The following is a 27,182-nucleotide window of genomic DNA, read 5'->3' on the forward strand; positions in this document are numbered from 1 at the left end:
TTGAGTGTTTCCATGACGCGCTCAAACCTGGATTAATGGTACCATCCTTACATGCCCAGTGAAAACAACCCTTGTCTCACCCAGAGGGACTCTCAGTCCATGAATAAACTTTAGTCGTTTTTTTCTGCAGTTTTAGCATCATTAAAAAAGCAGAGTCCCACTACCTGACAAACTATCAGCTACACCTTTCCTCAAGATCTTAAAGAGAAGAGTGGGAGCTGGCAACAGTCCACCCCATGGTGCTGCTGGTACTCCGTATATAACCTGATGTGAAGCTATCCCACATCATCTGCCTCTGCTCTGTGGATCTGCACTCGTGACGTATTTCAAACTGCTGTTACTGTGGAAATAGCTCCAGAGTGGGTCAGAGTGGGAGGAGAACTGCAGACTGTATTATCCTGTGGGAGCGAACACTTCTTTCTCCTACTTCACGCACACCCTCCATATATCAAGTTATTTGTGGGGTACTAATAACACACGGATTTTACCTCAGCCATGTAATTTATGTTTATCTCAATGCTTAACATATAATTTATACTGGTGGGATCTTGAGCAGCTACGTCCTCTCTTAGTTCATGATCTAAAGGAAGAACTCATTCACTCAGAATGTGGGGAGCCACAGATTTAATCTATTTAAAATTATTGGGCAGAATGTTAGCTACATTAAACAAAGGTTAATCCGATGTCCACATATCCGCCGACCTGTAAAAGGAAGAGAAGACAAACCGAGAAAAAGAACATATATTCACTGATAAAGGTGTTTTTGAATGTTGACCCCCACGTGCAGGCCTCCCATGCGTGCCAGCTTTGCCACTTGCCGTGGAATATTTTCCATTTCTGCCCCTGCTGTCTCAGTATATGTTTGCCCTTTGTGTGTGCTTTCAAGTTAATCATTGCTTTAATCTGTGCACCGAGACAACAAAGATTAAACAGACCTACAAATAAAAAGCAGGCTGTAATGTTCAGTTTTTAGTATATTTCAGACAGAATACCTGGTGCTGTTAGACTGTGCTGCATTATACTAAGTGGTGTTTCTGTTCCCAAACTGAACATTATAACCTTCAATTTAGTGCAGGCTCCACCGAATGAAAGGCCAACCGAATGTGCTTATTTTTAACACACTTCACAGACTCTGCTGCTGATAGTGCTTTTCAGACTTTTCACACTTTTTAAATCCATTTTTGTGTTTATTTCATCACATGGTCAAAAAGCTTTAGCAGTGACACTGGTGATCCTGCCCATCATATTTGGTAGCTGTAGCTCATTCCACCCCCTCATACCGGGGATGCCCTTCTTTTCATGGGGGCCTTGATAACAGCATGGACCGAGCTGAGCTGATTTGCGTCACTCTCACACTCATACTTTCAAGCACCAAACAAGGAAAAAAAGGTGATGCTGCATCATAATGCAAACGTCATGTTTGTCAGCCGTCAGTTACATGGATATTATTAATCCTTATTGAGTGACATGTTGGGATGTCTGTGTCACTGACTGCGTAGGGGCGGATACGCTTTAGCTGTACTGGAAACACTGGTTAATTTTGGGAGGCGTTCACACCAAGTGACTGGATTTTTTGGGGGGAAATTTTTTTAAAAAACTATACAAAATCATATCAGAGATGCTTCATGGTGAGAAGAATAGCAACATCTTCTACCTTCTTTCGCTTTTACAAACAATAACATGTATTTAAAGACAAGTTATGACCATGTGAAGGCTAGCCTAAGAGCAATGTAAACTCAATATGCCTATGCATCCATACATCCAAACACCTGCCTACTCCCTTCTTTCACTGGAAGTCCACAAATACGTGCATATGTCTTGTTTTGGGGGCTGGGCACTTCTGGCATGCTCTCACACTTTCTCACCTTTACTGGCTCAGGTTGACATGGAGTAGAAAACAAGCAGCACCAGTGAACACTGGCTAGTTCTGTCTGCCACCTGGTAATTCATTCCTCGTGTGGAAACTTATTTATGTCACAGATCATGCTACACAATCTGTGGGCCCCAGATAATTAATAAGATAATGATGATATCATAACAACTATTATGATTGGCTTATTTCCAGCTGCTCCTCCCGACACAGCGCATATGCTGTCCTTTAGGACATTCTCCATATCTGTAATAATCCTACACCTTCTGACAACATGAGAAAACAGTTGCCATATATAAATATGACCTGAATATTGTAATTTGGGAGCTGTTGTAAGGACAGTAGAAACATCATCATTCAAACATACATGCTGCTCTATTCTGGGATCTTTTTTATTGCATCCATTCTCTTTCAGGTGTCCACCCACAGACAGTGAAAACAAAGAGCTCCAGATCCCAGTGAGTCAACAAGCCCCAGAAATAAGAATGTATGCTGTGAAGTGAAAATGTTTTCCTGGCTTCAGCTGAGTGAGTACTCAACACTTAGTGGCAACCAAAACAGAAATATGCTTGTTACAGCAGCTATACTGCCTGACGACACATAACACACAAGACAAGAAGAAAAACATCACATTACAAGTACAGACACAATAAGGTAAAACAACTGCTGGCATTGCTCACTTAATCCTTGGTGCCAAAAGCAAGTCATAAATCCACCACTTACATACAGGACAAATAATTTGAGGACTAGTCCTCATTCAGCCACTAGGGGGACAGTTTGTGTTTTGACTGCCTTCTCTGAGGAACAGAAGGCAGAGACATGCCAGCTCTGGTTATTAGACTCTACCAGTCTGTATTATATCTTACATATAATTTATCTTCTATTTAAGTAGCTTCAGATTAACATTAAATTCAATCTTGCACTGACCTCAGACATACAGTGTGACTCATGCTGTTTTTTTATGTTTTTATTTCCTTCTCTAAATGAGAATTTTCTTTAAAACATCTCTTAAACAAAATGCCATCTTTGACTTCCAGCAGTCAAAACCTGTGGTCAGACATTTCTGTAATGTAATATTTTAACAGGTTTTGTTATAAAGGGTTTCATTTACTACAGCTTTTATTTATGAAATACATACTCAGAGACTCAAAAATCTCTGTCAGGCAAGGTAAAACAGACTTATTGCCTTAAATGTACACAAACCAATCAGCTGAACGTGCCTTATTCTGTGCATTGTCAAACCCCAAAGACCCATTCTGAGTCAGCAAAAACCCTCCTCAAGGAGTCTGCATGACAAACACTAAGAACTGATGTCATCCTTTCAGCTTCACATTACATGAAGAAACACAGGTTGATGCTGCAACAACACAACTGAAATGTGCAGCTGTAATAATAATAATAATAATAATGGATTAAAGGTTTGTCTTTTTTTAATGATAAACATGAATAAACTCCACTGTTGAAAGTCTCACCACACGCGCAGTGTAACTGAAATCTCTGCAGTCATTTTTATGCAACTCGGCTATAAATTAGATAACCGCCACGATCAAAGACACCTTGTGTTATATCACATTTTACGAGAGTTGAGGAACTTCGGTGCTTACGCGGATGACGATGCACCGCATAGTTCACCCACATTGGCCGCGCACACACTTGTATAACCGTTTAGATAACACTCGGCCGTGCTGAGCCGCTCTGAGCCAACCATCGCCACTGCTTCATTCACCGGCAGCTGCGTCGTAGTGATTTGCTCTCGCCCCTCTCACGCCGGCACAAGCCGTGGGTTTCCACGTGAAAGCGTTGCCATCCTTATGTAAAAGGACTGACAGCAGCAGAGCCCAATGAAACTGCGGAGCGGCTGTTGCCGGATCCGCCCACCTCTGAGGTAACAGCGTTGATTAGGCCAGAGCGCAGTGACGTAAAGATTGACAAATCTGCAAACCAATAGTCGCAGAGCTGGGGGAGGAGCTTAGGGAGGAGCTAGAAATGAGGTCGCTGCTTGTGCGGGAGATCCGGGACAGAGTCCCGGCGTGTGTGAGAACCAGAACGTAGTCTGTCATAGCAAGCTAGGACCAGGCGGCAGGTATCTCTAACGGGGATTCGACCACAAACAGCAGTGATAACACGGCTTTATTTGACGGAGATATCGGTATCAACAGAGGATCTGCTTTTTGAGAGGTTGGTGGAGTTTTACTTGTACTGTAAAAACATATGTAGGCTAACAACATCGCTAACTAGCTCAGCTCTGAATATGTAAGACACTGTACGATCAGGAGGCGTGAAAGTTGCATAACAGGTACTGGTGAGGTTCAGTCCGGGTCAGTAGACTAGTCTTCACAGCGGGACCCGGAGTTCATCCGCGGTGGGGGAATAACCTTTACCGCTGCGCTCACAGGAACTTTACATGAAAAGCAATTAAACTGAGCGGAATGTCAGAGCAGAGCTGCCAGGCTGACTGTGGTATAAATGTCTGAATCATATATGGTATAGTCGTACCTTCTGGTGTCACATGAAAACTCCGGCGTAGCGCCTTACATAAAGAGTCTACTGCAGCGGCACATGATGGTACAACTTCACATGCAGCCACTGCGAGAAGATGTGCGCTATTGGTCCTCATGATGTTTGTCTTAACTGTGAGGGAAACGATCCTCACACGAAACAGGATTCACCTTTTAGAGGCATCTATCCATTCATTCATGACAATGTGCTGTAGCTTCTATAATTTAGTTTTAAACTTTAAAGTCTGTTCAACTCAGAAGGGAACAGCTGCTTTTAACATGTCTTTAAAAACAGCCTAAAGGCAATTCAATGAAGAGATGATGGGGAATGATTCAAATGTAGCGTTCTCATTCATCATTTTAGCACTAAAACAGTGGTCTGAAAATAACAGCAGTCTAGTATGCTAAGCAGTACAGCAGCAGCAGCAGGTCTGCAGGCCACCCATGCTCTGCTTGCCCATTGTGCCTGGAAAGGGAGGAGAAAGGATGTCTGACGTATGCCAGGCTGCCAAGGGAGAACTTATTTAGATCTGCAGTCAGTGGAAGGGTTGGCATTAGTACAGTTTTCCCCACCCACAACTGCAGCACAAGTGAGAAAGAGAAGAGCTTGATAAGGAAAATTAATTCAGTGACTGGATTCATCCTCCTGGAGCTACACAACAGGAAATAGTTTCTCTGAAACAGTGGGGTTAGTTTTCCGATTGAACTGTGGTATGAACAGTGTGTGGTGCAGTGGTGGATAGTAATGTACTTTCTACTGCACTGCATTTATCTGGCAGCTTTAGTTACTCTTAAGAAGAAAAATCAATCAACCATCTATTAAATAACCCACTGTTTTATCCTTTTTGATCTGTAAAACCGGTATTGGTCACATTTCAGATGAATCTGCAGCCTCAGAATAATTCAAACTCCAAATCTACTTCCAGCAGCTACAACAAGAACCTGCCACTCTATTGATAATCTAAGAATATGTGCAGACACAGACACAATGTCAGTTAGGCCTTGTTAGGCCTAAGGTGTATGGTTGCATACAAAATTAATCCAGATTATTGTGAGAAATCCAACCAGATAATCACAATCTGTTGATACTGATGAAGGCCTGTGTCACAATAACTGCAGTAGCATTCATTATCTTCAGCATTGCAACTACTGATGTGACCACTTCTGAGCCACCAGTGCTCTCACCTTAATGTTCTCTGTGTAATGGAAATTTGGCTCTGCAGGACAGATGTAATCTTGTCAGCACCTAAATTTAGAGATTACAAATTAATCTGTCTTTCCAGGCTTCAAGCTATGCATTTGTGTCCAACCAACTTTGGCTGAGCTACCGGTAGGTTTTAGGTCAGTCAACAACAGAAAGAAGGTTCGTCATTGGTTGATTGTTAGCCTTTGATAAAGGTATGGTTCATCCTATCACCTGCCTGCTCATTCCTAACAGTTTCCAAGGATGATTTTCCAGATGGTTCGATGTCACAGACCATTTGGTGTGTGGGGTTAGGTGTTTAAATTTATACAGGAAAAAAATATGAATCATGAGGAAATCAGGAACAAACACGTTTTTGTTGGAAGCCATTGGAAGCTACAATTATTGCCTATAGTGTGATATGTCTGTTCTACAATTGCAGCTATGCCAAGATGATGAGTTAGATCATATGATTTGAGCACAGTCATGTGGATCTTTTAACATCACATGTCAGAGACTTGGAATATTTTTTGATGAAGTGATAGGAAGCCTAATGTGGGTCTGCTCGTCTCTGTTCAACTTGTATTTGATTGGCTTAAAATCAATCCTTTGCATAGACTGCTTGTACGGTTAAACTCTAACCTGCAAGGGCTTCACAATTGGCAAAAATGGTGTTCACCACCACAGCAGGTCTCAAGGTCCCAAGGAACATAACAGATGTAATTAAGTCTTCATTTCTTACCTTGATTGCAGCCTTAGCTTTAATGCTTTTAAGCCATGTCTGGAGGAAGGGATATAAAGTGACTTATTTTACCCTAAAAGGTCGAGTAAGCGTCATGTTCCCATTTGTCTGTAACAAGCCTTTGATTGCATTAAACTGAATGAAAGGGTCTGCAAAAAGTAATATATAAAGTCTAATTGTGTTATGTTCTCGTCTTGCCTGGTTAGCCACCTGTTCCTCATTTCACTTACATTTAATGTAGGATGTAGCAGCTTCCCAGATTGTCCGCAAGGCACTGTGCACTTCGACAGGAACAGCACTGACGTTAGTCTGTGTCGTTATGACCCCTGTTTATAGATCATCCAGTTTGTTCAGTTTTAAGTGGTTTTCTATGCCACTCTCTACTCTGCTTCTGTCTCAGTTCCACAGGGTGCAACAGGCCAGATTAGACCTTTATTGGTTCTTATCAGCAATGGTAAACAGGTGATTTGCGACAAATAAATGCTTGGTGTAAACGGTTAACAACTTTTTTTATGCTGTTTATGGGTCTTATAAACCAGATAGTGTTCTCTGTGTCTCATCAGACATGATGGATCTGTGCAAAAAATAATCTTAAGCGTAGCTAGAGTAAATATTAGCTTGTCTATTCTTAGCGATGCAACATCACATACTCTGTTCTTTCCAACACACTAGTGCTTTTGGTTTGCAGCTATAGAGTTATCTCTTTATGTATTCAGGGACACCTCAGCGGTGCAGCGAAAGTCCAGTTGCCTCACCTTTTGAAGTTGTGATAGGTGTTGACTGACAGATGGTTCATCCAATCATAGCCAAGTATTCAACCTATAGTAAGGGTTCCTCATCTGGGACATCAGCACAGATGTAGAGATTTTATCTCACTTGGTTACGCTTTTGCAATCTTTCTGTTTTAAGTTTTATGTCCGCGAACAATCCGATCTGCCCGTACTTGATCTCGGTGTGTTCCCAGCTGTCTGTTGAATCTGTGTTATGTCTTCCTCTGTCTCTCTCTTTTCTATCTTTCTTTCAGTTTATTTGCTGGAGTCTAGCCAGTAGATTTAACATGATAAAGAAGAGCTAATAAGGTGAATGTCTGGCATGATGCGGGTAACTCGGGTGATCTGTTGGACTTTGTGAATATTGCACACATTGCCAGACAGCTCTTTAACTTTGGACCAGACTGTTACACAGAAACACTGGTCAGTGGTTTGTGCAGAATGTTCGGTATGTACAGTATGTAGGGTGAGTAATGGTCCACTTAGTGTAATAAAAAAAACTTTCAGTGAAGGTTTTTTTTTAATCTTTCCCTGTGAAAAATAAAAACATGGAACCACAGCATCGACCTCAAGTGCAGCACTTTTTGTAGTAGATAACTCATTGTCAGACTGACTGCTCCAGTTGTCTCTTCTGTAGCCTCAGTAATTCTGCCATGTTGACCCAGTTCACACACAGATGAACGGACGGGGAAATGCAGGAGGTCAGTGATAAGCAGACAGGTAACTGTGGAGGCATTGCTTTCTGCCATCTGAAAAGGCAGACAGACAAGTTAATTATTAATGTAAATACCTTGGTACTGCCATGTCAGTTTTGGCAAAGTCATGACCGTGATGTAAAATTGCATAATACCTGAGCCACAGTGATTTTTAGATAATACGGATCATAAACTGTGCAAGTAACTAATGTATAAAAAAAGACATACATTTTTAAATTTGTGTTCCGGGCCTTGTGTTTTTAGGATCAATGTTATTCTATGGTTTTAAGTTTTGCCCATTTTTAAGTCTTAAGCAGATACTCAACATGACAGACAGTAAAAGGCACCAAGAGAGAAAGTAGAAGAGGACTAGCTTCTTAGTGCAAATAACTAATGCAAGATAAACATTAGATATGAAATGCATTAATAACTTGAAATGTTTGCTCTGTCACATATCTAACTTTCTTTTTGTCTGTGTGAAGCATTGCTGTCTTCACACACCCACACACACACTTTAGAAGGAGCATAATTGCATTGAAGACAATATGATCAGGACAACAATCAACAAACATCAGCGTCACACAGGCAAATGCCTGCGTAAAGAAGGCTTGTGCGAGCATGGGCTTGACGATAATTAACCTGTTGAGACTAAGTTCACGTCCTCTGTAGAGCTCAGGTGAATTAAGGAGGGCGTGGAGCTGTGTGTCTTCAGGCAGCGTAGAAAATAGACATTTTCCATTGCATGGCCGAGTGAAAGGCATGCCAATGCCTGGTCAAGTTATCCCTGGAATACTGCCAGGCTGAAGGTTATACTCGGACTTGTTGTGGCTTTGACCATACAGGATTATGTGAGTGATAAGCTTAAATGAATCTCACGTTTGCTCTTATTAACAGGGCACAGCAACATTTGTCCAATTGTCTGGACATGGTGAATATTTACTCCGAATGTTACCAGGTTTAGGTTTTAAGAATGTTTCCTTAGTGTGTCACTGAACATTTCTGCCTCTATTGATAGACCCTGGAAAAGTCTTGTGATTGTGTGACCTCCCTCTTTGCCTTGTGTTTATTCCAAAAACACCACTGTTGATGCTTAGGAGAACGTGGTATGTGTCATTTCCTGTAACCAGGATCTGTGTGGAAACCTGGCATTCATGTAACGTCACTATCTGGTGGCACTGGTTTTATACAGGGCAGCATGCCTGATGCCCTCCTTACTAAATTACTTGTTTATGTCCAGAAAACAGGGTAAAGGTCCACACTGTTGGGTAGCAGCCTGTGGTGGCCTTCAGGATAAACACCCCCTGGTGTTTTATATGTTGTAGAGTAAACGATCCTTTGAAAGGGTCGGAGGGCTCAGATGGGACAGACCCGCTGTTTGTAAAGGCCATGCTGTCTGTGCTAGAGAGTCTTTTCCCTGTACATCTGAGGGCTCTTCAGAGGTCACGGGCTAAACCCTTGGATGTGCTCTATCTCAGCAGACAAAAGACACGAAACACCTTTTTGAAAAAGGATTGGTGCAGCATTGATTCACATGTCTCAATGACCGCTTTTAACTATTTAAAGGCAACATCTGTGAATGCATGCTGCTTCATTACTAACACATACAATCTCTTTCTCTCAACAGATCAGTCCACTTCTTCTCCTATTCCCTCTGGCACCACCCTTGATAAAATGGGGTGATTGTGTGTTTTTTTTTTTTAAATCACCTATTTAAATAACCTGGAACAAGCCCAGGGTAGACCTCCTCCTGATGTCAGAAGATTCAGACTCCAAGCCCTATCGCTTCCCAGTGCTGGAGGACCAGGATGCAGATCCTGGGTGCAGCTCCATGGCACAGCTGCACTGCATGGGTGGCTACAACCAAGGTGGGCCTGACCTAGGCCTCGCTTCGGAGGGCAGCGACAGCAGCGGTCAAGACCCTCCTGCCTCCGCGCGCAATCCTCGCAAGAACGTCCGCTCCCGATCGCTTCCCGAAGAGGATGTGGAGATGAAGAGCAGCGGGTCCAGCGGGAGCGGGACGGAATCACATGGCAATGAGAGCCATGGCAATGAGAGCCATGGAAACGAGAGTAACGGCCATGAGTCACTGGGCAGCTCTAATAACAGCAAAGACTCTGCACTGCTGGAATCTTCAGAAAGTAATAAGAGGTCAGTGGTGGTGGTGGTGGTGGGAGGGGGCAAGGGGTTACGCTGCTTTGTTGCATAATATTCCACTGTACAGAAAAGCTGTTTTATGAGCTTAGTACTCTCCTCAAGTTTTAACCTCAATGTGTGACATTGCTATTGTAGGCGAAGATCCACTTACGTCAAACACAAATACACTTTCAGTATTCTGGAATCTACCTACATACATTGAAAGCCTGACACATATAGATAGAATCACAACGTAACCCCGACACTGTTCTCACACTGATTAGTGAGCTCAGGCGTGTGTCGTCGTAGTCAAAGCTGCTGTTCTGTCTCTTTGGTAAATGAGTGTTCATGCTCTCTACCACCATGTTGTGTGTCATTATGAATGCAACTTTCAGCAGCAGATGAGTAAGCAATAGAAACAGGTTGGTCTGAATAATAGTTTTAAGTGTTATTTCTCTTATTGCCAAGGGAGCACCCCCTATAATATTAAAGTAAACCTTCAGCCTTCCTGTTCCTGAACATTTTACTTTGGACGGGGAATATTTGAACATAATTTGCTTTAACTGTAATCATGTTATCATTCCTCAAACCAGGTCATGTGCCAGCTCACATTACAAATGAGTCAGCTTTTGCATCTGGTGTGAGCAGTTGGTGCTTGTTTGCAGCATGTGGCCTGCTTGCACCGAAATCCTGTTTGAATCTTCATCTTGATTTAAACGTCGTCTGCCACGTGGTCAACATTATCAGATCTGTTTGTGGGACAGAAAGTATGTTATCTGTTACAGTGAAAGGCGCCCTAACCTGCACAAAATTGCTGAGTGGTCTGTGCTTGATGTAGAGAATAAGCAAAGAAAGATACGAAGTTAGATACTAAATAAATAATTTCCCTGCATTATGTCAGATACACTGAGTATCATCTTCCTGTCAGCTTTGAGTAACTGTGTGTCCACTGTCACTTTTCAGTCTGCAGGGTAGAGCAGCAACCTGCCAGGTGAGGTCATGTGAGGACTCAGTGGCAGGACTTTCACCCAGGAAGCTTAAGTTTAAATCCAATATGGAACTTTTTAGTTTTCCTTTTAGACCTGAGTTCTGTCATCACTCGCTATTTGCTCATATGTTCTGCTACTGTTTTCTCCTGCTTTCATTTGTTGTTTGTTCATCCAGCTGAATATTTTCTGAAACTGACTTCTTTTTCCACATCTCCTGATGAACACAGTAGGAAATTGGTGCAAAAATCTAGCAGAATATGGACAGCTGTAGTCAGCTGTACTGCATACATACTCTCTGAGACTGGCTCTCAGGCCTGCTGGACCTACTTGTTTAAATAGGTAACTACAGAAGCTGGAATTTTATTAAATAACAAGCACAAAACATGCAAAACTTAGCGAGATTGTCCAAGTCTGACAAGAACGTGACTAAATCTCACTTCAGACACACTGCTGGCTGCTCAAGAGACGAGCAGGGCAGTGAGGGGGGAAAAAAAAGAAGCTGAATTGATGTCATCCTGGAGGTTTACTTTGTCTTAATACCAGACGGGTTGTGTCAACCTCTCCAACTCCTTGTTATTGCTATGGCAACATAGTGTTTGTGTTTGTTGTCTCTGGGTGGAGCTAGCGGAGTTGCATGCTTTGACGTCACTCTCAGCCAAGCCTGACAGTTTTTTTTTTTTGAGTCACTCCTTCTTCCTTTCTCTCTCACGTACTGTATCTCTCACCCACTCAGCATTTCCTCCCTGCTCTGCTCATGAGCCAATTTTAATTGCTTCTCCAGTTCTCAGCGTGTTTCTCTGTTTCCCTTTGTCCCTCGTTCACCACTCCCTCTGCAGTTCAACTCCTAACCTTTTGTACCCATTTTTTGTCAACCACTCCCTCAACATCTAAATAGCCATCTATCTCTCCCTGTGTTTCTCTTCTTTCTTTCTCTTTTACTCAAAGTATTTCCAGTTTTATACTGAGATTCATTTTCTTCCTCCCTTCTTACATTCTGATGATGATGATGATGATGATGTGCCAGCTCATTAGTCAGAGAGGAAGATGATTTAAAGCCACATCTGGTTTGCTTTTTGCGGAAAGGAGGGTCGGTGAGACCCGACATTATTTTTCTTTCTTGTTTTGTGCAACTCAAACACACAAAACCATCATCAATCCCCATCATACTATTTGCAGCATCATGATGTAGAGATGTCATAAAACTTTAAGAATATGGGGCAAGATGCAGAACAATCTGATTTTTACCCACTATATAGGGCAAGGCAAGTCCTACCTATGCAACTTGTGGTTAGACCTGCGTTGTCCCATGCAACTAGATACAGATGTGTTTAACAACTATGCTACTATTCATGTTGTGTCTGTAGTAAGCCTTTTAAGTCTCTTATGTATAGTAATTGTATCTGAACGATGACTCAGTGATTCCCTCTGAATTCATTATGAGTTGTTTGGTTCATTAAAAGTCATCATACAGTTGGAGTGGAAAAACACGCTTCAGCTGCTTTATTTATATGCAGTTAAATGCATCTAACACTCACAGCTTATCAGGGAAAGGTTGCTAATTAACAGCCACCTTGCCCTGAACTTCACCTTGAGTCTGTATAGAATCTAAAACAGAGCTTGCTCTTTTTCTGAACATGTTTCCACGACTCGCAGACTTACTACCATGCTGTGAATTAGTCTACTCGGCACTAATACGTGTTCAGACTGTCCCATCTAAAACCAGCTGTGGCATTCTTGAGTACTCCAGGCTATGCTGGGCAGCATTAAATACCTATTTGTGAAGATGTGGTCTATTCTTAGCCAAGTAGGCAGGATATATATAGTAGAGTTGTAGCTCAGGTGAGTGACTTTATCACACAGCTGTTAATAGTCTTTAGTTAAGCTCGTCGGCTAATGCAGTGGACTACATACACACTCTGTATGTGCCTGACCTTGTGACAACAGATAAACAGCTTCTGACCTGGTGAAAGAATCATCTTTTATGTGCACAATGCACATAAAACTCACTTGCACTGTTTTCCTTCATTCACTATAACTGTTAGAAATCATTGTGCAGAATTTGCATTTACTGTTGCACGTAAAGCAAAGATTGGCTCTTACTTATCATGCATGGCAACAATAAAAAAAATCCATCTTGCCAGGCTTTTAAGTTATACATTTGAACAATTGTAGTTTGGGCCAATCAGAGGAGCCACTGAAGGTTATGGGAATTTCCAGAGACAGTGAGAAGCAAACCTGATTGAAAGATATGAGGGAGAGAGAGAGAGAGAGATGGTTTATCCACTAATATTCAAAGCCTACCCTCCAATATTCTTGATAGTTCTGTGTAACAATTTGTCATTGTGTTAGGATGTTACAAGAAGTCTGATACAGGTCCCATTTTGATTGGATAGAAAAGCCACTTTAGTCACTTTATCGAGTGGTATTTTCTTTGTACTATGACAGTATATACATTGAAAGTCTGCATAAAATGTATGTAGCGTGTAGCCGCCCGGGATACTGCTGATGATGCTGGTTCTGTGAGTTTGCGAGAGAGTGAAAACTAAAAATGAAACTTGTGCATCTGAGCAGCCTGTTCTGGAGCCCACAAAACTGTCTCTAAGTCTCACACACTAATGCATGTTAGGTCTGTCCAGTCTAAAACCAGCTGTTTAGTGTAAATTTAAGTGCCACGGCTGTATTAGATTAGAATTAGAGACCCATCTGTGCTTGGAGAGGCTATTTGTAAAGGTGTTTTCTATTCCTGGGCAGGTAAGCCTGTTATGTATAGTAAGCTGTTGTTGTAGTGAGTCAGTGTCTCTGAGAGATGTTAATTTTAGTAAATTAGTTCAGTGTTAAGCTTGTAGGTTAACACCTTGGATCACACACATACTGTATGTAGGCTTCATGCAGGTCTTCTAATCTCACTGTGTTGCCATCACCGCATTGTGTGTGTTTAAAACCCAAACACACAGGCAGGCTGTATGAAAACCACTTCTGTAAAGTGTAGTAAAAGTTTAAACTGCAGGACAATGTCTGTGTTTCTCTGTAAATGGAAGCTGCTCATTATGACCTGAGTATGGCCTGATTGTGAGTGGTTGTTATTGAAGCAGACATCATAACAATATCATGGCAACTAAGCACTTGGAGGCGGATGAAGGCCATTCTATTCACAGTGGACTTTAAATGAATTTGCTCTCCAAATGGTTCAGTATTTTTATACACTGCAATGCACATTGTTTGCACATAGCTCGGAAAAAATTGAGTTATTCATACACACATAGATCATTTCCAATTAGAGAAGGAAGTACTAAGTATAATTTCTGTGCAACATATAACTGCCAAATGTAGGACAGGTGGAGGGAGAGGAGATTTAAACACATTTCCAATTATAATTATTAAGATTTTATTCGAAAACTATCTTCATAGCAGTGGTGCAAGTAAACATCAAAGTGTAGTTAAAGCATGGATTTGGGCCCTGTGACTGCATTGTATTTTTAAAGCCTATTATATTAGCTTCTATAGAAAATCTTCTTTGTAGGAGTAATTATACAAATATAGTGGAGAAAAAGTACAATCTATTCGAAATGTACTGGACTACTTATTAGCTACGGTCTGCCCCTGCTAAGGGCAGCAACAGATCCACAGTTTTGGCTGCTCCTGCTCCTCATGGTGTTCTAGTTTTAGTGGTGCCTTCCTGCTGTGCACCCCCTGGGCTGCAGGGACACTCGTGGTCCTCAAGGAGGTTAGGCTGACCTCAGATTTGGAGTTGGGGTTCTTTTGTTAAGCAGCCACCAAATGAGATGTGAAACAGCGTTCGCACTGTTCCCCCTTGGCTTTCAAACCTTTCGCGTACGAATGCAACATGTGAAAAATGTGCTTTAGATCTGAGGAGGACTCATAATTAGGGTGACTGTACTAAATCTGTAGTGAGCCTCTTCCTCTTTTTTTGTACCCACTGTGGGTGTAATTTAAGTCATTTTATTCAGTCTGCACTGTTAAATTGTCCTTCTCTCTCTCTCTTACAGTTCCAACTCCCACAGTCCGTCTCCTCCGAGCAGCTCCAATGCTTTCAGTCTGCTGAGCTCAGAGCAGGACAACCCTTCAACCAGCGGCTGCAGGTTAGTGCTCTGTTCACTGCTGTATCACAGAAGACTGCACGATTATACTCTCCACTTTCATATCATAAAACATGCTTCACTTTTTAATTAAATGTTGTTTATTCAGGAACTGTTTTCTTTGTCACTGATTTGCTGCTGCTGTGTGTGTGTGTTCATCCAACAGTAGTCAGGAGTCGGCCAAAACCAAGACCCAGAAGGAGGTGATTAAAACTCTGAAGGAGCTGAAGCTTCATCTGCCTACCGAGAAGAGGCAGAATAACAAATCCACCACATTGAACACCCTCAAGTATGCCCTTCGCTGCGTGAAACAGGTGGAAGGTGTGTATTCCTCTCTCTGCTTTTGTCCCGGCTCAGTACAAGTCTCTAATATTATTTTTGTGGTCCTTCACATTTTCCCCATGTAGATATTCTTATTGAACCTCTCTGTGTTTTAATATTTAATATTCATGAGTTAATATTCTTGAGTTAAACCATGAATGTTAGTATTATTTCTTCATTTCTTTCACAAGAATGTCTTAAATGTGGAAAGGGAAGCATAAAAGCCACAGCTGGATAAAACAAAGGCATACCTTTGAGCAAGAGGGAACATTTCTGTAGGCAGATCTACGAGTAATGGTCTGTAATTCAGCCCTGTGTAAATGTTTACAGATGTAAATGGGTGGGTAAAAAGTTCAACAGTACAGTACTGCTGTTTAGGCACTTTGAATGTAATTTAAGTGTAGCATTGAGATTATGGCATCTAATTATGTCAAGCCTTACTTATTTAAAGTATCAATTTGTGTTGTATGTTGGCTGTTGGATTTTTACAGCATCACTGCATCTTCTCTCTTTCAGCCAACGAGGAGTATTACCAGCTCCTCATGATCAATGACAGTCAGCCTTCAGGCCTGGATGTGTCTTCCTATACGATAGAGGAGATAGACAGCATCACTTCTGAGTACACACTCAAAAACAATGTAAGGCTTTGACATCATCTTTGGGAGGTTTAAAGGACCAGTGTGCAGTGGGCCCGCCATGTTGTGCCACCATCAGCCTAGAAAGGACAAAACACTGAGGGTCTGTGCACACTTGGAAAAGGGGTTATCAGTTGGATGCAATCTGTAGTTTCACCTCTAGATGTCACTAAATCTATCACATTGGTCCTTTAAATTATTCAATGGAGAGTATATACAAAAATATTTTTATCCAACTTCTTTTTCTTATTCCAACATTCATCTTACAATTTGAATTTTATGTTTTCAACAGGACATTTTTGCAGTAGCAGTGTCTCTTATCACCGGAAGGATAGTCTACATTTCTGATCAGGCTGCCTCCATCCTCAACTGTAAGAGAGATGTGTTCAAGAACAGCAAGTTTGTGGAATTCCTGACACCGCAGGATGTCAGCGTGTTCTACAGTTTCACAACGCCTTACCGACTGCCCTCCTGGAGCATGTGCACTGGAGCAGGTACAGCCAGTATACAGGTCTTTTAAAACACACTGTCAATAGTCCTTTCAAGGGGGGGCTGGGCTGGAGAGAAGGAATTTTTTTCATTTCAGCTCAGACAGACAATTAGTAGATGCTGTTTACACGATGTAGACGGAAAATAACTCATATTACAGAATATAAGTACAAATGTATGAGAAGAGAATGCATCATGGAGCTTCTGATGATCTAGCTGCACAAACCCTCCAGCTTCAGATGTACTCTTTATTTTGCATGGTGTACTTTGCATACCTTAGACGTTAAACAGCAGATGCAAAAATGACTGAGAGTTTTGGACAATAACAAGTGGCTAAAATGCACCCCGTAAGCAGTGTGGTGCATTAAGTTCAAGCTGACCCAACCTTTAGTCATTCATAAAACTGATGTTTCCTCCTCATAAACCAGATCGCACAGGCTGAGAGCTAAAGCACCATTAATAAAGTGTAGTGGTGAGTAGTGAATAGGAAGGCTGTCAGACATTCACAGAGGACACAATATGAATTCAGATGATAACACATGCTCATTACATGCCCTCCTGTTAGGAGGTACAGACCAGCTTGTCTCCCTGCACTTCCAATTCTGTTGTGATTCTTCCTCTCCTCTGTTGCTTGTAAATATATTAGTTCACATAATCACTAACCAGAAAAACCATTGCCTGCGGTGCAGAGCTCTGCTTCTGAATGATGTTTTTTTGATAGAATTAATCAAACCTTCCACGCCTGCAGGAGTTAGCCTGCCGTTCCTGCCGGATCGTGTTGCTTTTGCATTAAAACATGTCTTTTTCTCATTTCAGAGTCATCCCCGCCTGACTGCATGCAGGAGAAGTCCTTTTTCTGCCGTATCAGGTGGGTGGGTGGCGATTCAAACACAATGTCAGGCCATCTGCTGTCCGTAGCAGTTTGTAGTTCATATTCATGCTATCATTCCAGTCAAAACGCTTTTCAATTAGCTTGTGACATCATATGCGTGTAAGCTGTAATAAGATGCTTTTTCCAGGCCAGTGTCATACATATATAGGCTGACACATTTACATCTTAAAAACACACACATTTCTCTTTGTTGGGTCACTCTATTGACCTTCTTATTTTTTAATTTGGTCTTAGTAGTCACCTGATCTGCTTTCACTTTTGACTCCTAAACTCCACATAATTGTTACACTCACACCAACATTATAGACTTTATTTGATTCTACACATGTATGGGCTCAAAAGCAGCTCCATACTGCCCCCATGTGTTCAGAAGCTGAAATAGTGGAATAGAATGCTTTGGCTTTATTTGAACTCCTTTTCTGCTCCCAGTGGTGGTAAGGAGTGTGAAGGTGACCTGCAGTACTATCCGTTCCGTATGACCCCTTACCTGATGAAGGTCCAAGACACAGAGCATGCTGAAGACCAGTTCTGCTGCCTCCTGCTGGCTGAGCGGGTTCACTCTGGCTACGATGGTAAGAGCACAAGTTTAAACACGAGGTATCCAGTCAGGTCCTTTTATTAATGTTTTGCTCACTATTAGAATACATTATTTTTAAAGGTAATGATCTGGATAAAAAGTTTGAAATGTGTGTTCAAAGTTCTTAAAAATCTATTTAGGACATTGCTAAAGATATTCAATATAGTAACTAACTACATGTTAAAATTGAATCCCTTACAGCACCGAGAATTCCAACAGACAAACGCATCTTCACCACCACACACACTCCAAGCTGTGTGTTCCAGGATGTGGATGAGAGGTAAGACAAAGACCTCTGAACTGTAATAACACTGACTGTGATGCTGAACAGCAGAAATGATGTGTGCCTTCATTGTATCAGGGCGGTTCCTCTCCTTGGATACCTCCCTCAGGACTTGATCGGAACACCAGTCCTTCTTCACCTGCACCCCAGTGACCGTCCCCTCATGCTGGCCATTCACAGAAAAAGTGAGTCCACTGATGAATTAAACAGACGAAGGCCTGATGTGCTCAGACCCTGCCATGATCTGACTGTTATATTTTTCCTTTCTCTGCAGTCCTTCAGTATGCAGGGCAGCCATTTGACCACTCGTCCCTGCGCTTTTGTGCACGAAACGGAGAATACATCATTCTGGATACGAGCTGGTCCAGCTTTGTCAACCCTTGGAGCCGAAAGGTCTCTTTTGTGATTGGGAGACACAAAGTCCGAATGTGAGTGTTACTCATGTGATATCTAAATAAGATGACAACACAGTCTGGTTCAGGTAGATCACACTATAATTAGGTTTCAAAGCTGTAGGATGTATCTCAATTTCCTGATGTGCATGTCTGCCAGGGGCCCTGTGAACGAAGACGTTTTTGTCGCCCCAGCCTCTGCCATCAGCAAGATGAAGACAATGGACTCCGACATCCAGGAGATCACTGAGCAGATTCATCGACTCCTGCTGCAGGTGACTGACAATAAGGAACTTAATGGGTTAAACCAATCAAAACACCAACACAACAAAGAATCCTTGGTCTACTTCCTCTCTGCCCTTGTCATTTTAACCCATTTCCATGTTACCTTCTCTGTGTCTGTCATCAGCCGGTTCATAACAGCAATTCCAGTGGCTACGGCAGTCTGAACAGCAATGACCACCTTCTGGGAACGACCTCTTCTAGTGAGAGCCTCAACAACGGCAACCAGAGCAAGCTGCAGCAAGAGGAAGAGGAAGTGAGCGGCAAAGCTAGACCTGTGAGTAAACCCAAGAACTATCAAGCATTTTACTACATTAGTGTTCCAATTTGTGTTGTATAAATGAAGTGTCAGCAGCTTTCGTTCTTTTTGTGACCATCTCATGACAATGCAATATGATAACAAAGAGTCTGAAACCTCAACTGACCACTTACTATTAAGTAAACTATCCTTGTCCATTACACAGTGAATAAGTAAACAGGTCAGAATCAGAAGCAGCTTTATTGGCCAAGTATGTAGCATGTACACGGAATTTGCTTCAGCAGTTGTGACACTCTGGTACTAGAGAATTAATGAAGTTATCATAAATAAAAAGTTTACAAGAATACAATGTTTCCTGGAAAGAGGGCATGGGCGTTTTCTGAATGAATGGTTTTACACATCACAGATGTCCTGCTTGGACTGGATGACACCCTAAAACAACGTTTGACCTGATTTTGGATAATTCCACTTGTTTTATTGTTTCTTTATCATCACTTATTGGTCCAGTCTTAACATAGCCAAGGTATATTTAACAGATCTTGTACTGTGATTTTATTTTATAGCGAACCTTTCAGGAAATCTGTAAGGGAATTCATCTTCAGAAGAGCCAAGAGCAGCAGACAGCCAAACCAGACAACAAGAAAAGCAATGGCAGTAAGTCCATCTGATAATCCTCTGTGTATTTGCGAAATGCAAATGCACTCAGACCCTAATTTCTGACCTTTCTTCAGTAGAGTCCGTACAGAAGAGCCTTGCAGTGGTGCGACTCAAAGACTCGGCTGCTCCCCTCAATGGGAGGGAGTGTGGGTCCATGATGGACAGCAGAGGCTCGTTCCAAGAGGAGCTGTCCTTCAATGATCAGACTGTTTACTCATACCAGCAGATCAGCTGTCTGGACAGTGTTATCAGGTACATAGAGTAATTGTTACTCTCTGTTTTACAAGATAGAGTGAGCAAATTACCAATAATAATTGATGGTAAAAATGCAGAATGCTGATCACCATGTTGTGATTGATGCTTCTTGTAGGTACTTGGAGAGCTGTAATATTCCCATCACCATGAAGAGGAAGTGTCAGTCTTCCTCTAACACCACATCCTCTATTTCTGATGAGGACAAACAGAAAGGATCTAACAGCATGCAGGTGTCTGAAGGTATGCACCATCACCTTACTTTATGTCTTAAAGATAACAAGACACTTTCCTTTGGTGCCTTGAAAGTCATTCTCACTCTCCCCTTTAAACCTCTCTCTCTCTCAGAGTCTATAATTTCCTGTTCCTTGTCAGCAGCCATTGTCCTCTGTTCTCTTTGGCAGAACCAGCCTTGTTGAAGGATCAGTCTGGTCTCTCTACTTTGGACGGTCAAGACAAAAAGTCCAGTGACGCAGCTACTGCAGTAGTGGGCACTTCGCTGCCCCTACCTGTACCAAACAAACCCGAAAGCGTGGTGTCCATTACCAGCCAGTGTAGCTACAGTAGCACTATAGTGCATGTTGGGGACAAGAAACCTCAGCCTGAGTCAGGTACAGTGGTGTGAACAAGTATTTACCTCTGGCCAGATTCCCTTTATTGTTGCATATTTCTGATACTGAAACAATGTAGGTGTCAGACACAGAGTTTAGTAACATATTTAGCTTATGTTTTTTTTATGTATTTTTTTTTTTTAGCCTTGTCCACATTTGCAAAATCTACTCAGTATACGAAATATCCAATGATAGAAGAAATTAGAGAAGAGGCAAATGTTTTCTCACAGTACTGTAAATGCATTCCTCTCATATGTGTCAGTGCATCATTGTATGCTTGGCAGCTTGTGTAACAAACACAAGCAAATATCTACAAGAGCAATCAGGTCGCATCCAAAATAACTGCAGTGGAGTCTGATTACAAGTGACAGCTCTACGTCTCAATTCATCCATCAGTTTGAATATAAAAAAAAACAAATCATGATATTACAGTGTTGTGTTTGCCTCAACCTTATACAAAGATCTGTCCACTGGCCAGATTATATATATGAGAAAATACAGTATCACAGGTATTATTGAGGAAGTTTCTCAAATAAAAAGCCAAGTCTTGTGTAGTGGTGTCATACTTTACCACACGTGAATCAGCTAGCATCAGCCGTAGAATGGCCTATCTGATGAACAGTGTCTATAAACAGTCTCCTACTCATAATGTTTTATTATCTCTTATTATTACTCCTTAAAAACAGTGATACTTGAATGTAAACCTCTCCATGTTGGACAGGCTGTTAAAGGTGTTTTCTTGCTGTTGTCTATGCAGAAATCATAGAGGACATCCTGGTTGCAGGAGATGCAGCAGAATCCAGCCAGAACCCCGGGGCTCCTCCTTGTGCCGTTTCACCACAGATTCAGGGGAGGGAGTCCTACAAGAAACTGGGCTTGACAAAGCAGATTTTGGCAGCCCACACTCAGAAGGAGGAGCAGGCCTTCCTGTATCGCTTTAGGGAGCTGCGTGGACTCACAGGGCTCAAAGCAAGCTCCCAGTACCTGGAGCGACAGAGAGAGCAGATCGCCAGTGATGGTACAACTAAACACCCACACCACACTTATAGAGACGTCTGGCAGGGCAATAGACAAATTTTACTCAAACATTCATCATAGCTTAAACAGAGAGTCCTTCGAGTTAATCACTATAATACTGTTCACTTGCTGACAAATCTTTGTCAGTATTCACTTAGAAATTTCTGTTTGTTCTTCTCAACTCTTTAGCTGCACTTGCTGCTAGACCTTCTAAACAGAGTGTACCAGCTGCAGAGCCGACCACACGGCGGAGCACACGGAATAAGAAGACCAAGTCGAAGCGAGCAAAGCAGACTGAGTCATCAGACAGCACAGAGTCCCATCGCAGGCAGCAGCGGCCTCCTCTTCTAAACCACGGCCTTAACCAGACCTCTTGGTCTGCCTCTGATACCTCACAGTCCACATTTCCCATGGCCTATCCTGCTGTGATGCCAGCCTACCCCCTCCAGGTTTACCCCAGTGCCAGCTCCATAGCTACCCGCACTGATCCCACTTTACCAGGCTATGTGGAAAACCAGCACGCCCAGGCCCCTCCATGTCCTCCGCCCATCCCTGGTGCTCCTTACACCTCCCCTATGGTGACTCCAATCATGGCCGTAGTGCTGCCGAACTATTTGTACCCTTTCATGGGCTCTGGACCTTTCCCACCACATCCACTATACCAAGCAGAGACTGGGGGCTTTCCTGCCCAACAGTCATACGGTCAGGCTGCTTTTCCGGGCCAGGGCTTCACAGCTCCACCTTTCTTCAGCAGTCAGAATCAGTTCAACGGCCAGAACCACTTTACTTCTCAAGGAGGCTATTTCACTCCGTCATTCTACTTTCCTCCAACCTCAGAAACCCCTAAGGCCCCCATGGAGGGCCAGTCTCGCTCCTCAACACCACAGTCTGGAGGAGCTAGAGGAAGCAATGCGTCTCCACCGCTGTTCCAGTCTCGCTGCAGCTCACCTCTCAATCTGCTGGAGCTGGAGCTGTCTGTGGACAGGCAGGACAGCACAGCACTCTCCTCCGGAGGACAAGGGAATAATACAGCTGAAAGGGAGAAAGGAGCCAGTGGCAGCCAGGCCAAGGAGAGGGAGCTGAAACAGGTAAACACCAAAACAAAAGTTTATTAAATTTTAACCATCCTTTTCCTCTAAAAAGCTTCCCACTGCCTCTGGCTTATATTATTCACCTGTAGCCTACTTAAACTGTGGACATAAAATAACTTGCTGATCATTATGGGCTGTTTGAACCACCTAAGATAGGCTGTGGCATGTTCCCCCAAGACATCAATCCTATGTTTCTGGTCTGGGACTCATTGCCATCGTCACAGTGACACATCCACAATAATAACCATATTAACCTGCTGCATTTTTTTGCTGTTGTATTACCGTGTGTAAAGTCAGTCAAGACTCCTCAGATGAAATGTGGCCCAGGGTGTTAACACATGATGTTATTATCCCTTACACCCTTTAGCCATCTCTCAGTCTCCTTGGTCCACCTGGACCCTTGTATTTCGAGAGCACACCCTGTCTGTGTGAGGGTTTGTCTTGGGATAAAGTGTGCTCTAGACTGAGGGCTTACAGCAAAGAGGTAGGCAAATCATCAGAAAACCTCATATTTCAGATACCATTACTCCCCAATTCCATGTCAACTGTACCTTTTTTCCTTTTCATGACCTATGATTTATACTTATAACAGGCACTTTTCCTCTGTATGCAGCAAAAGATAAAGCATGAGACTGTAAAAGCATAGTAAGACATAATGACCTGGAAACAAGTGGTACACATACAGTCACATAACCATTGGAATCATACGATTATCTGCAATAATGTCCTAAATGTGATCTTATCTTCATCTGCGTAAGTACAGATGAACACAGTGCGCTGAAGCTAATAACACAAACACGCAACCATTGACTGGTGACTGGTCAGTGGTTAGGGGCTTTATACTACATGTAGAGCAGCATTCTTCCCAAACAACTTAAATAAATTCAGGTATGTCTCCAAAGCATTTTTCAAGAAGGATTGTCTTTCACTTTTTTGTGCACAACACACACCAACAATCAGGTTTGAGTGCTTATCTCGATACTACTACTTAAGTAGTAACCTCCAGGGCTGAGAAATGAAGACCATGTGGAAATGAAAATTGCAGTTCACCCCGCAGCCTCTAGGACATGGTTTCAAACTTGTTTCAAATCCCCATAGACTCCACTGTTGCAATGGCCACTTTATAGCAGAAATAATCATGTTTACAGGCTGGTACAAAATGGTTTTTGGTCTCTACTGAGTTCCTTTCCTGTGACAACTGTACAGGGGTGACCCTTTTTTTTAAAATAACTAACTCATTGAAGACTTTGAGTGACAGCTTACCGATTCCACGACTGCTCAGCTACACTTTACCTCTTTGCCTGTAAGGGGATTTTAGACAGACTGTGACACTGCCAACATGGCGACAGTTGAATTCACCAACAGATACTCAAAAAAGCAGGTGGTGTCCCAGACACTTTGTGCATATGATTATACAGTCTATGCTTCAGGTATGCTTTGTTAATGTCATAATCATGCGCTCAATAATGAAAAAACAATACAATCATTTGAATTGTTACATTGATGAAGATGTGATCACACTTTAAGCTATATGCATCTGTAAATGCAAATACTTCCAGGGTTCACTTATTTGGTTTTTCCACTGCACATACTGTGCACTCCTGCATGAGGGACCTCCACGTTCTGTTTTAGCATCAAATGTGGGGAAGTAAAGTCTTTTTTCTGCACTGTATTGTATGCAGATATGAGCAGGAAGATAAGGAAGTGGTTTGCATAGGTGATTTTTATCTTTCTAAATAAATTGTACATGTCAGACTTTAAATCAGCAGACATGGGATAATGTTATTGAGGCCCAGATAATTGCTTCATGTCTAAGCAGAGATGTACTCCCAGGTGAGTCTTTAAAGTCAAAGGTAGGAGCCGGTGATATTGCACCTACCTGTGATATAAAGATATTGGGATATAAAACAGCGTGAGATGCTACATGTAGTCAAGCTCCTTTTTAATGGTATCGTTTTAATATTTGTGTTTTTGCAGGGAAGCTCACGTGGTGACGGAAACAACAGTGATGCCAACTCCTCATTCAGCGACATGTTGGACATTATTCTCCAAGAGGACTCCTGTTCAGGCACTGGCTCGGCCACCTCGGGGTCCATGGGCTCAGGGTCCAACGGTTGCGGAACTTCAGCCAGCGGGACATCTAAGAGCAGGACGTCAGCTAGTGGAACCTCAGGCAGCGGTACAGGTCTGCACGCAGTTTTCAGTGTTTTATGGATATTATGAGCTGTATTTACGTCTTCTTAGAGGGAAACAGAAAGCATTAAACTAAACCGAATTAGCTTTGTTTTCATAATAATTTTGGATTTCAGGTGTCTGTTGTCTTGTCTGTCAAAAGGGAAGCGTCCATGTTAGATATTCACAATAAACCTTCTACTTAAGGGGACAAACTTACCACTTGTAAGACAGCACAAGTTAATGTGGTCATACCCTCATACTCCACATCTATATCTGTTATCTTACTGGTGCATTGTTCATTCTTTGAAGTAACTGTAGTCTTTTTGTACTAAAGGAAACTTCTTGTGTATAATACTCTGCTGTTTGGCTCTTCTCAGGAAGCAACAACAGTAGTAATTACTTCGGCAGTGTGGACTCATCTCAGAACAGCCAGAAGGTCAAAGGCCACTCGAGCAGCAGTGAGGGAGGAGCCATGGAGATGGAGCAGAGCGAACACTTCATCAAGTATGTACTGCAGGACCCGGTGTGGCTCCTCATGGCCAATACAGATGACAAGGTCATGATGACATATGAGCTGCCCTCGCGGAGAGTAGGAGGACCAGGGCACAGCCAGTGGGGTAGAGGATATTGGTCCTGTAGACACTGTACTTTGATAGTTTATCAGATTTGTGTTTGTTTTGGAATGCAGATAGTTAGCATGCTTTCAGGCAAACTGTCCTCCTGTGTCCCTCATTAATAGACTAGTTTCCTCTAGAATAGAAAATGTATTTGTGCAGCAATTACTGATAAAGAAGCTCCTCTTACTGCAAGTCTGTGCAGTGCTGTTGACTATTGTTATACTTTTCCCTGAAATGCTCTTATAAACTAACCACCATAAAATGTGGTTTAGTGTGAACAGCTTTTAAATCATTTATTAAATTATAGTTGTCTCCGTTTAAGAACATACTCCTGATTTTCTGCTGTAACCTGTCCCCTTAAATATTTCAAAATCAGTCTCAGAAAAAAAGTGTAACCATTGTATTGATATTTTTGACCATTAGATGGCGCCGTCCTATTCAAACACAGTGACAAAAACTGTCAACAGAACTTTTAAGTGCTGCAGGAAGTTGCAGTAACAAACACTGATATAAATCAAAATAATCAAAGACTGTGATCCTGTGACTTCACAACATGTGTCTTATATGAGTGTTATATTAATGTGATTGTGTTTGTGTGTTTGCTTATGTCTGCAGTGACATCCAGACAGTGCTCAGAGAAGACAAGGAGAAGCTGAGACTGCTGCAGAAGAGCCAGCCACGCTTTTCAGACGAGCAGAAGAAGGAGTTGATGGAGGTTCACCCCTGGATCAAGAAGGGTGGTTTACCCAAAGCCATAGACATCAAGGTAGAATAAAATATCAGTTTCTGTCTCATACTGCCCCCCCTCACCCATAAAGTCTCATCTAAGCCTGTCTGTGTTCTCCAGGGGTGCTCCTGCTGTGACAGTGCCTTAGAAGCAGCAGCTGCAGCAGCTGAGGATCAGCCAGACCTGGACCTCGGTGATACTGAGACAGGGGACATTAGCTGCCATGAGAGACCCGGAGAGGAGCCTTCAAACACTGTTGTGATCCCTTGTCACAGGTCTTCTCCAGGTTCCAGCCCCAAGACAAAACCAGCAAGACAATAAACTGATTTTTCTCACTTTTATTACCCATCTGCCTGTTGGTCTGCAGGACTGTAAAGAGGAACTTTCAAGAGAGGCCGGCTTCAGACGACACTTACTGTTTCTGTCTTGCTATTTTATCAATTTTACCAAAAAGTCTATACTTTTGTAGAATGTGAACTTATGTTATGGATTTTATTTTTATATTTCTCTCATGTACATTGATAGCAGGATTGTTTTGTTGCTTTTGTGTTTATTCATTTGGAGCAGGTAGCAATATGGGACAGAAAGAGATATGTACTTATCAGCAGACACAGGGCTAGATAAGGGAAGAGCTCAGACACCAGACAACACGGATGAGGTCAAACAAACGTCAGTACGCTGCTTCGTTCACACGACAGGAAGTGGTTCTAACTTGTTTGTGGTTGATGAATGAAATTTGTGATGATTTCTCAGTTACAACACTGTGCTATGTCAGTATTTGGTGAGAACAAGAAGGTTAAAGCTGGATCCATACTCCGCGAGACAAAGAGCGGAGAACGCACTCCACGGGTGGTAAGAGATACAAAAAAAAGGTCTTTTCCGCACTGAGGTACCATACTCCGCGAGACGCGTGTGTGCAGAACTCCTC

General features: G+C 42.3%; 1 protein-coding gene across 6 annotated transcripts; it reads left to right on the forward strand.

Moving 5' to 3' along the window:
• Positions 1-3,905: 3,905 nt before the first annotated feature.
• On the forward strand, positions 3,906-26,784 carry per2 (period circadian clock 2). Of its 6 annotated transcripts, none has more exons than XM_028428122.1 (24): positions 3,906-4,048; positions 9,383-9,906; positions 14,888-14,980; positions 15,144-15,298; positions 15,815-15,936; positions 16,226-16,427; positions 17,239-17,290; positions 17,744-17,886; positions 18,093-18,171; positions 18,253-18,359; positions 18,449-18,602; positions 18,727-18,841; positions 18,976-19,125; positions 19,671-19,761; positions 19,839-20,016; positions 20,135-20,259; positions 20,421-20,627; positions 21,385-21,645; positions 21,834-22,732; positions 23,103-23,219; positions 24,713-24,920; positions 25,288-25,495; positions 26,143-26,293; positions 26,375-26,784. In XM_028428122.1, the coding sequence occupies exons 2-24, from the start codon at positions 9,509-9,511 to the stop codon at positions 26,573-26,575; spliced, it is 4,416 nt and encodes a 1,471-aa protein (XP_028283923.1). In that variant the 5' UTR covers positions 3,906-4,048; positions 9,383-9,508; the 3' UTR covers positions 26,576-26,784. The 6 variants fall into 6 exon arrangements, with proteins under 6 accessions (XP_028283923.1, XP_028283925.1, XP_028283924.1 ...); XM_028428124.1 differs by having other exon boundaries at positions 25,288-25,414; XM_028428123.1 differs by having other exon boundaries at positions 19,842-20,016.
• The last annotated feature ends 398 nt before the right edge of the window (positions 26,785-27,182 follow it).

Source organism: Parambassis ranga, chromosome 17 (assembly GCF_900634625.1).
Source record: "Parambassis ranga chromosome 17, fParRan2.1, whole genome shotgun sequence".
NCBI lineage: Eukaryota > Metazoa > Chordata > Actinopteri > Ambassidae > Parambassis > Parambassis ranga.